Raw genomic sequence first — 12,035 nt, forward strand, 5'->3', positions numbered from 1 at the left:
GTTTCCAGATAAACACAAACTAGGTTAAGGAGAGACAGACCATTTCTGAATGGTTGACCATCTGAAACCTTATAAACACCAACATAGCATTGTTGTATATGTTGTCATTGTTAAGTATCTTCAAGTTGGTTCTGACTAATAGTGACCCAGTATAGAGTTTCCAAGGAGCAGCTGGTGGGTTGGAATCATTGTCCTTGTGGTTAGCAGTCCAATTGTTCATTCGAGAGCACCACGCAGAACTGGAAAATGCACCCTCAGGTTTGAAGGCACTCAAACTTTGCTTGGGGAAGAGCTGCCTCCTCAGAAAGGAGTTGCTCTTCATGATGTCTTTGTAAGGATGCTTTCCGGACTTTCATTGGCTGTTGGGGCACAACTCAAAATGGGAAGAAACAGCTTCAAGCTTCCCTTAATAACTGAAAAATAGAATGTATGAAATAAGAATCTACAAAAATTTAAAGTAATCAAAAATGAACTGAAGTGCACAAAGATGATTATCTTAGGTATTAGCAAAGTGAAATGCACTATTATTGGCCATTTTGAATTAGGAAACATATGCTTTGCTCTGCTGGGAACAACAAAGTAAAGAGTGATGGCCTCACATTCATTGTCAAAAGAGCATTTATCTTGAAGTGCTATGCTGTCTGTGATAAGATGTTATCCATACACCTATAAGGACGACCAGTTAATACCACTATTATTTGAATTTACACATTAAAGCAGTAATGACAAAATTGAATTCTACCAACTTCTTTAGTCTGAAATTGATCAAACATACAATCGAGATGCATTGGTCATTATTGGTGGTTGGAATGTGAAAGTTAGAAACAAAGAGGAAGGATCAATTATTGGAAAATAAGGCTTGGCAATAGAAACAATGCAGGATATCAGATAAATTTTGCAAGACCAATGACATCTTCATTGTAATTGTCTTTTTTCAAAAACATAAAAGTGTCTATAAACATTGGCCTCACCAGATGGAATACATAGAAATCATACTGACTACATAAGTGGTAAGAGATAGTGGAAAAGTTCTATATCATCAGCTGAAACAAGGTCAGGGATAGATGGTGAAACAGACAAGCACTTGTTCATATGCAAGTTCAGGCTGAAACTGAAGAAAATTAAAACAAGTCCACAAGAGCCAAAATACGACTTTTAGTCTATTCCACCTGAATTTAGAGACCATCTCAAGATCAGAGTTGATGCATTTGACACTAATAACTAAAAGCCAGAAGATATTACATGTATCAAGAACATCATACATGAATAAAGCAAAAGGTCATTTAAAAAAATAAGGGAGGAAAAAAGCAGACCAAAATGGGTGTCAGAAGGGACTCTGCAACTTGCTCTTGATCATAGAGAGACTAAAGCAAATGGAATAATTGATTAAGTAAAATAACTGAACAAAAGATTACAAAGGACAGCTCAAGAAGACAAAGTAAGGTATTATAATGAAATATGCAAAGATCTAAAGTTAGAAAGCCCTAAGGGGAAAACGTGCTCAGCATTTCTCAAGTTGAAAGAACTAAAGAAAAAAAAAAAGCAAGACTTGAGATGCAATCTGAAAGATTCTCTGGGCACTGGACCATGAGACTGACAGTTCAAACCCACCAGCTGATCCTTGGAAATTCTGTACAGGGTTGCTGCACATTAGAACAGATTCAAGGGCACTTAATAACTATAACAAAAATGGGGAAAGTATTGAATGATGCAGGAAGCATCAATAGAAGATGGAAGGTATACAAAATGACACTGTACCAAAAAGTATGATTAGTCTACGTTCAGCCATTTCAAGAGGTAGAATATGATCAAGAATCAATAGTATTGAAGGAAGAAGTCCAAGCTACACTGAAGACATTGGTAAAAAACAGGAATTGATGGAATACAAATTAAAATGTGTCAATAAAATGATGTAACACTCAAGGTGCTAACTCATCTGGGCCAAGAAATTTGGAAGACAGCTTCCTGGCCAGTCAATTGGAAGGGACAGATAGTTGTGCCCATTCCAAAGACAGTTGACCCAATGGAATGTGGAAATCATCTAATAATGTCATTAATATCACATGTAAGTAAAATTGTGCTGTTAATAATTCAAAAATGACTGCAGCAACACAGTGACAAGAAACTACCAGAAATTCAAATCAGACTCATAAGAGGAAGTGAAATAAGGCATATCATTGCTGATGTCAGATGGATGTTAGTTAAAAACAAAGGATACAAGAAACATGTTTACTTGTCCTTTATTGATTATACAAAGACATTCAACTGTGGAGATCATAGCAAACTTTGGATAGCATTATGAAGAAAAGGTATTACGTGTGGTCATCAGGAACCTGTACATAGACAAACAGACAGTTGTTAGAACAGAGCAAGGAGCTTATGAATGATTTGTAATCAGGAAAGGTGTGTGCCAGGGTTGTCTGCTTTCACCATATTTATTCAATCTGTATCCTGAGTAAATAATCTGAGAAGCTGGATTATATGAAGAGAGCACGGCATCATGGTTGGAGAAATATTCATTAATAGCTTGCAATCTAAAGATGATACAACCTTATTTGCTGAAAGCAAAGAGGTCTTAAAATACTTACAGATGAAGATCAAAGCTCCATACAACCTTCACTATGGACTGCAACTCAAAGAAAACAAAACTCCTTACAAATAGATCAATAAATAGCATCACAATAAATGGAGAAAAATTATAATTATCAAAGACTTGATTTTGCTTGGATTCACAACCAACTCTCATGGAAGTGGCAGTCAGGAAACCCATGTATTATAATAGGCAAGACCTCTTTAAGGTATTCAAGAGCACAGATGCCAGTTTGATGTCTTAGGTGTACCTGCCCCACGTCATGGTATATTCAGTAGCTTCATATGCGTGTGAAAGTTGGACAGTGTCTTTAGGAAGATGATAGAAGAATCTCTCCATTTGAATTATGGTATTAGAGAGGAATGTTGAAAGAACTATGGACTACCAGAAGAACAAACAAATATATCTTGGAAGACGTATAGCCAGAAAACTCCTTACAAGTGAGGATGATGAGACATTATCTCTTGTTCTTTGTACATGTTGTCAGGAGGGATAAGTCCCTGGAGAAGGACATCATGTTTGGTAAAGTGGGGAGGGTCAGCAAAAAAGAGGAAGACCTCCCTCCCCTCATCAAAATGACAGCAAGGATCGGCTCAAACATCACAACAGTGAAGTTCGTGCAGGGCCAGGTAGTGTGTCATTCTGCTGTGCATAGCGATCACTGTAAGTTAGAATGAACTCAATGGTACCAAACAACAACAAGGGACAAAAAGAGTTCTGGTATGGTGTTGTAGGATAAGCACTGGACTGCTAACCGTAAGATTAGTGGTGCAAACACACCAACAACTCTTTAGACACCCCTGACAGAGTCACTATGAGTTGGAACCTACTTTATAACCCTTAACAACAATGAAGGTCTAACATCTCTCAAAATATTTCTCTAGAAGGCAGTTATATTTCAAAGGGTTTCAGAGGAAAGAAATCTACAATTTATGGTCTTCCAGAAGTTGTAGCAACATTGGTATTGCTTTATTTCATTTTTCATTCATTCACCAAATAATTTTTGATTGACTATGGGTTGTTGTCATTCCCTGCATAGTAAACCATGTGGTTATCAGATTCAAAATGACCAATACCAGTCCATTTTAACTCACTAATGCCTAAGATATCGATGTTTATGCGTTCCATTTCATTTTTGACCACTTCCAATTTTCCCAAATTCATACTTCGTACATTCCATGTTCCAATTTTCAATGGATGTTTACAGCTGTTTCTCCTCACCTTAAGCTGTTGCCCATCAGCAAATGCAGGTTCTGTGTGCTTTTCTCCCCCGAGCTTAACTGTATTCATGTCATTATGGCCAACCCTACTTTGAGTAGGCATTTTTTTTCCACAATTGCTTTCTGAGTGCCCTCCCACCTTCCAGTCCTATATCTGACAATGTTTCAACAATGGGTTGTTGTTGTTAAGTGACGTCGAGTTGATTCCGACCCATAGCGACCCTGTATTGGGTTTCCGAGGAGCAGCTGGTGAGCTTGGATCGCCAACCTTGCAGTTCAAATGGCTTTGCAGTCTGGCACATTAACCCACAGTGCCGCATTTCAGAAGCCTATATATTAAGTCCAAAGGATATGCAAATAGGTAAGACACAAATATGAACAGATCATGTTGATACATAAGAAGTAGGCTGCAAGAACTCTCACAGAAAGCATGATGGATTTCTGTATAATGGGATCATCCAGAAGGCTTTCTAAAGAAGATGATAGTAATAAATTGGATCATGAAAAATATATACATCATCCACAGGTGGGCAAGGGGAAGAGGGATATTTCCAGATGAATGATTGTGCTGTGATTCAAAAGAAACTTACATCTGGACTTTTTAACACTCTCTATTTGCTAGTCCTTTGTGTCTTACCTCTGTCTATTCTGTGACATTTATTTCTATGCTTCTAACTGCAATAATTACATCATAGTTCACTCAAAGATGTCAGTTTGAAGACTAAGGTGCGCCTGACCCAAACCATAATGCTTTCAATAGCCTCATATGCATGTGAAAGTTGGACAATGAATAAGGAAGAATATAGAAGAATTAATGCATTTGAGTTATAGTGTATGGAGAAGAATATTAAAAGTACCATGGATTGCCAGAAGACTAAACCAATCTGTATTAGAAGAAGTACAGCCAGAATGCTCCTTGTAAGCCAGGATGACCAGACTTCATCTCTCATACTTCAGACATATCATCAGGAGGGGCCATTTCCTGGAGAAGGACATCAAGTTAAGTAAAGTGGATGGTCATTGAAATAGAGGAAGACCCCCAGTGAGATGGATTGGCACAGTGGCAGCAGCAGTGAGCACAAGTGTAGCAACGATTGTGAGACTGCTGCAGGACTGAACAACGTGTCATTCTGTTCTGCATAGGGCATCTGTGGGTCAGAGGCAACTCAACAGCACCTAACAACAATTCAATGATTTGCATTAACAGTAAACTTATGGAGCTTTGTCTTCCTTGGTCCTGTGTATCTGAGGACTCATTGTGTACAACTAGCATATTGGTTCAGAATCATCAAAGGACAAAAATTACTGGACCCTTATTCCCATCTACTTTTAGCCCTTTCGACATCCTTTAAATACATAACCACTTCCTTTCTCATCAATTTTATCTTTGTCAGTTCAGAGGTTTTTTTCCTGACCTTCACATCTTTTCACATTCCTTTCTATTATTTTTATCCATCCCTTGCTAGTCTGCAACTTTTCCATATCACTGCTTCCAAGGAATGATTATAATAATAAAATAGCTAAACAATTGTGTGCTTTTATCTCCTGTTACTCATTTTGACAAAATACATCCTTTCAAGTATTTTTTTCATAACTATTACTGGTCTTTTGTAAAGTCTTTGAAGGCAGTGATTAGGACATGCCAAAATTAGAGTCCCACTTACCTTCTTTTCCCTGCTAAGTGAATGCTCTGGCCCTTCAATGCTTTAAGTGAGACACAGTAGTACGTATGTGCCGATGATAATGAAAGACAGCATTATTAGTATCAGAAGTGGTGTGAGGTTTTTTTCTAAAATGACTACATCTTCAAATGACCTGTGGGATGTAAAAGTAAGGATCTTAGTGGTCCTATTACCAGAGAAGTTAAGAAGTAGCTGTTTTTCTTTAGTCTCACTCTGAGTCGGGAATCTGTAACCAAGAGGAAAGTGACAGAATTGGAGGAAATTTGTGGTGGCAGAGAGGACCAGGCTGCTTTTGTTACTGCTGAGTACCTCGGCTGAGGTGTGTACTAGAATACAGTAGAGAGAATTTCCTTAGGCTTCCATATTGCCCTATTACAAGAAGCCCAGAAATATGAGAGACTTTTAAGAAGTTATTGAAAAAATGGAATTTTTCCATGAACCTTTGAAGTCTCTGCTTATGTCTTCAAAGCCTGCAAAACTGTGTCCTGCATGATCCTAGAGCAAATGTGCAGATGTTAAAGATATTATTTTGAGGGAACAAAAGATTCTATGGACAAATACATGTGAAATCTATTGGGATGAATGAGTTAAACAAGATTCTGTACCATACAACTTCTCAAAACCTTTTATAGCAATATTTTACTCCAAAAGTAAAGTATGTTGTTATTGTTATGTGCCACCAAGTTGGTTCCAATTCATAGCAACCCTGTATAAGGTTTCTGAGGTTATGGAAGCAGTATGCTTCATCTTTCTCCTGCGGAGCAGCTGGTGGATTCAAAACTGCTTATCAGACCAACAGAATGTGGAAATCATCAGACAATACCATTGACATCCAATGTGAGTAAAGTTTTACTAAACATAAGACAAAAATGGCTGCAACCATACATTGACAGAGAACTTCCAAAGGTTCAAGCCGAATTCAAAAAAGGATGTGGAATGAAGGATATCATTGCTAACATCAGATGGATCTTGGCTGAAAGCAGAAAATACCAGAGAGATGTTTGTTGTTGTTGTTGTCAGGTGCCATCGAGTCGGAACCGACTCATAGCGACCCCATGCACAGCAGAACGAAACAATGTCCGATCCTGGGCCAACCTCACTACCGCTGCCACACCCGAGTCCATCAATGATGCCACCTGGCTGATCCATCTCATTGGGGGTCTTCCTCTTTATCTCTGACCCTCCACCCTACCCAGCATGACATCCTTCTCCAGCGATTGTTTCCTCCGGACAATATGTCCAAAGTAGGAGAGATGAAGTTTAGCCATCCTGGCCTCCAGGGAGCACTCTGGCTGCACTTCCTCCAAAACAGATTTATTGGTTCTTTTGGCAGTCCATGGCACTTTCAGTACTCTCCTCCAACACCACAACTCAAAGGCATCAATTCTTCTACGATCCTCCTTATTCACTGTCCAGCTTTTGCATCCATATGAGGCTATTGAAAACACAATGGCCTGGGTCAGGCGCACCCTAGTCCTCAAGCTGACATCTCTACTCTTCAACACTTTAAAAAGTTCCTGTGCAGCAGATTTGCCCAGTGCAATACGTCGTCTGATCTCTTGACTGCTACTTCCGCGAGTGTTGATAGTTGATCCAAGAAGAATGAAGTCCTTGACCTGTACTTTATAGACAATGCAAAGGTCCTCAATTCTGTGGATCATGACAAGCTAGAGACAACATTACAGATAATGAGTATTATGGAAAACTCAATTGTGCTCATGAGGAACATGTGCGTAGACCAAGAGGCAGTTGTTTGGACAGAACAAGGAAATAGGAATGGTTTAAAATTAGAAAAGATGTGTGCCAGGGTTTTGTTCTTTCACCATACTTATTCAACCTGTATGCTGAGCAAATCATCTAAGAAGGTGGATTATATGAAGAAACATGTGGCATCGGGATTGGAGGAAGACTCATTAACAATCTGAGTTATGCAGATAATGCAACCTTGCTTGTTGAAAGCGAAGAGGACTTAAAATATTTACTGATGAAGATCAAAGACCAAAGCCTTTGGTATAGGTTGCATCTTAATGGAAAAAAACTAAAATCCTCACCACTGGACCAAAACACAACATTCTTATCAACAGAGAAAAGACTGAAGTTGTCAAGGACTTCATTCTTTTTGGATCAACCATCAACACTCATGGAAGCAGCAGTCAAGAAATCAAACAACATATTGCATTAGGCAAACGTGTTGCACAATACCTCTTCAAAGTGTTGAAGAGCAAAAAGTGTTGAGGACTAAGATGCACCTGACTCAAGCCATGGTATTTTTAATAAGCTCATATACATGCAAAAGTTGCACAGTGAATAAGGAAGACCATAGAAGAATTAATTCATTTAAGTTATGGTGTTGGAGGAAAATATTGACTGTACTGTGGATTGCCAAAATAACAAACAAATCTATTTTAGAAGAATTGCAACCAGAGTGCTCCTTGTAAGCCAGGATGGTCAGACTTTGTCTCTCATACTTTGGACATATTGTCAGGAGGGACCAGCCCCTGGAGTAAGATATCATGTTTGGTAAGGAGGAGGGTCAGAGAAAAAGAGGAAGACCACCAACAAATTGGATTGACTCAGTGGCAGCATCAATGGGCTCAGGTATAGTAATGGTTGTGAGGTTGGCCCAGGACTGGGCAGTGTTTCATTCTACTGTGCATAGGGTCACTATGAGTCGGTACTAACTCAATGGCACCAAGCAACATCCTCCCAACTTGTAACCCACCATACCATCAGAGTCCTTAAAGTAAGGTGTAGTTTACCACATTTCTGAAACATAGGGACACAGAATTCTTTATAAATAAAGGAAACTTGAGAAATTTCAGTGTAAATATAATTCACAGAATATAATATTTTATTATTTGTCTATAGCAAAGCAGAGAGATCACAGTGGCTCTGTCAGATAAGCACTTAATTGTGTACCACAAGGTCAGTGGTTCTAGCCCACAAGCCATTCCATGGGAGAAATATGAGGCTTTCAGTTCCCACAAATGTTTTAAGTGTCAGGAACCCTATGCAGGGTTCCTATGAGTTGGAAGCAACTCAGTAGTGCTTATCAACCACAACAACACAGCAATGCAAATTCTGCCAAAAGTTTCCCTATGTTCCAGTTCATCCAGTGTGTGCCTATGGGAATTAGTTACTTGATCCCTATCAGTATGTGATCTGACTGCTTTGTTTGTGACTCCCAGTAAGTTGAGTTGCTCAAGAACATAAGCAGAGTCTTATCTTGTTGTCTTACAATACATAGGATTGTACTCATTAGTAAACTACAGTGCCATTGTATAACCAGTGCTTGATTCGTGTTCTGAGATGATTGTTCTAAGGTGATTGTTTGTACTTTTCATAAATTATAAGTATGTTAGAATTGTAATGTCTAATAGACAAGGACAATTTTATATACATCTATATCTTGGCTTAATACCATATAATCTGAGGACTTTCAAGACCATAATTGCCAATGTGAGACTTATCTTCTATGAACATATCACAGAGATACTGTAAACAGGTCATTCTGTCTCCCTGTGCAGTGTGTATAAGCATCTTCAAACAGCAACTATTCTTACGATACTTTTTGGTTTCCTTCCGCAGACAGTGTGGAAGATGAACTTGAAATGGCTACCGTCAGGCATCGGCCTGAGGCTCTTGAGCTTCTGGAAGCACAGAGCAAGTTTACCAAGAAGGAGCTACAGATTCTCTACAGGGGATTTAAGAATGTAAGGACTTTCTTTTTTACTTTACCTGCATATGGTCCTTGGAGAAGCATTGAGCAGTGGGCGGGAAAGACAGGAACTGTTCTGTCTTGGAAAAAGTCCCATGGTATGTGCACCTAATGCGCATCCCATACCTGATGATGAACACAGTTAAGGTGCATTGGGGCTGTGATTCACATGGCACATCAGCACTGGTGCTCTGTAGTTGCATATCAAACAAGGACAAATATTCAAGAATGCTTGCTCAATCCTACTGATAGGGATCATTTTTTTTTTCATTGTAAGGATATATTTCAATAAGTTCAATTGTCTCTTCATTTCTGAACTGCAGTCTGGTGTTTGTGCAAATTCTTTGAATCTGACTTGGGACCCAAATTCTATTTTCTTGATATTGGAGAAAAGTCACTGAAGGTTTTATAGTGTCTAGAAGACCAGGCTGACAATGAGTCTAAATCACAGGAGTGTCTAGGCAGTGTCTGCATGTGGTTCATTGCAATCCATGGGTCCATATATCATCTTCTCTGCTAAATTGTTGATGTTATTTGGCTCTAATTTATGGTACTCCCATAGGTAATAGAACACAATGTTACCCAGTCCTGTGCCATCTCTCTGATCATTAATATACTCAAGTCCATTGTTGCTGCCACTATGTATCTTGAGTGCCTTCTGGTGTATCTTCCAGCCCTATATCAGAGCATATTCTATTGTGATTCATACAGTTTCCATTGACTAATGTTTAGAAAGAATTTACCAGGCCTTTCTTTCAAGTTTTCCTTAGTCTGGAAGCTCTGGTGATCCTTGCCCACCGTGCATGACCCTAAGAGTATTTGGAATATCGGTGGCATAGCTTTCAGCATCATAGCAACATGCATGCTACCACAGTCCAACAAACTGCCTGTCAGGTGGGAGTCCTCTGAGATAGGCATCTTCAAAAGGCATCAGAGCCTGAGGATGGAAGTGAGAGACAGTGAGTGAATCTAGAGCAACGTATCAGGAATACACTTTTACTAAATACATGCTACAGCCTCAGTATTGTGCAAGATGCTGTGAGTTACTCAAAAGCTGAGGAGAACATCCTCATTACTCATTCAAATTTATTCATCCTTCAAAAGTCTGAGATGCTATGCTTCCTGTCTTCAATGAGCTTACAGAGTGAATGGGGAGAGAGGTGAATTATTTGTTGTTATGAATCTATTTGAAAATTAGCATGTATCATGATCTTGATATGAAAAGGCATCAATTGACATATATGTCCCCAAAGTTCTTTTTTTTTAATGTTTTATTGTGAATTATGTGATAATTTACATGGGAGAACATTAGTTTTACATTCATCCTATTGTATATCGTTTCATTGCCATGGTTACAATCCCCTCCATGCATCATCAACCAACCAAAGGGTATATCCTAAAAGCCTGCCCCCCATGGCTCCCACCCCACAGTCGTCAGCACACAACCTGTCTCCCTTTCTGGGTCTAAAGACCCCAGCCACTCCATCTCTCCACGTCATCATCTCTGCCTCCATTTCAGGCTCCCCAGAGTTCTTAAGTGCACTTATGTAAAGCAGAAGAATTGCTCACTGGAAGAAAACCAGGATGGCTGCAGCAGTGGTCTCAAACACAACAATTGAGAGAAATGATGACACAGGACTGGGCAGTGTTTTGTTCTGTTGTCCATAGGGTCACTATGAGTTGGAACTAGTTGGAAGGTCTCAAACAACAATGTAAGCCATAGTGGTTGTGGATGCCCTTGGAGATCTACATGAAATTGCTTTGATCCACTTGCCAAGTTCACTGTCTGAAAGTCCCAGTTCCCTGGCCCTCAGAAGTTTGTAGTGTTTAAAGATTTCTACTAATTCCAACCTCAAATGATGTCTTTCATGCAAATCAGACAGGAAACTCAGCCTCTTCTTGGGTTTACCTGTTGCGTTTGACAAGTGGCTATACACTGCAACACACACACAGAGATTAAACCCAAGTAGGAGTGATGGGAGATTAGAAAAAAAGAAAGGCTCATGAGACACAAGACACAAAATGAAAATAGTAAAGTTGGGACCAGGTGGGACACAGCACTCTGATAGAGATACTGTGACTTAGACCTAGGTTGAGCACGTTTATTATATACACAAATCAAAGGAGAGTGCTGGGGCAGGGAAAACAGTGCTAAAAAAACATTTGGTGTATTGAATGCAAGCAGTGAGTGGGACTTTATCAGAAGAATGTAGTTGGATTGTAGGGAAACAGACATAGGGCAGTTAAATATTTTTGCAGACTGAACTGAAGGCCATGGCTGCATACAAGGAAAGACTTTTCAAATTCCTTGTTCCCTGAGGCAGGCTTTGCAAGTTCCTCAGGGGGCAGCCTGACTTAGGAGCAACCCGATTTTCTGGACTACAGCTGTTGCAATCCTTCGGTTAAACTGCCCCCAAGTCTGAGACCTCCGGCTCAAATCGCTCCCAACATTTACCCAACAACAATTTACTTAGTTTGAAACCGTAGTTAACTTTTCAGGGTAAACACTATACTTTTAACAAGGCCAGTGGTTCAAACCCACCAACCACACCTTAGAAACCCTTTACAGGGTTACTATGAGTCAGAACTGACTTTACAGCACTTAACAACAACAAATTGTACCTTTAGGTTACAATCGTCCACTAATTCTGACTCCATGAGTTCTGTTCTTCCTTCCTCTCCTTGTGCTTTGCTGTTGTTGTGTTGTGAAGTGCCATTGAGTCAGTTCCAATCCATAGCGACCCTGTATAGGGTTTCCAAGGAGCAGCTGGTGAGCTTGAACCACCAACCTTGCAGTTCAAATGGCTTTGCAGTCTGGCACATTA

General features: G+C 39.5%; 1 protein-coding gene across 6 annotated transcripts in view; it reads left to right on the top strand.

Annotated features, from left to right (window-relative positions):
* Window positions 1-12,035, top strand: part of KCNIP4 (Kv channel interacting protein 4) — an 856,975-nt gene that overhangs the window by 653,999 nt on the left and 190,941 nt on the right. For 4 of the 6 annotated variants that reach the window (XM_006874338.1, XM_006874337.1, XM_006874339.1 and 1 more), the window contains one exon: window positions 9,081-9,205. In XM_006874338.1, the coding sequence (XP_006874400.1) occupies window positions 9,081-9,205 (125 nt within the window). Of the gene's footprint in view, window positions 1-8,621; window positions 8,650-9,080; window positions 9,206-12,035 lie in introns of those variants that run through there. The other 2 variants (XM_006874341.1, XM_006874342.1) reach the window with 2 other exon arrangements.

Source organism: Chrysochloris asiatica, unplaced genomic scaffold (genome assembly GCF_000296735.1).
Source record: "Chrysochloris asiatica unplaced genomic scaffold, ChrAsi1.0 scaffold00270, whole genome shotgun sequence".
NCBI lineage: Eukaryota > Metazoa > Chordata > Mammalia > Afrosoricida > Chrysochloridae > Chrysochloris > Chrysochloris asiatica.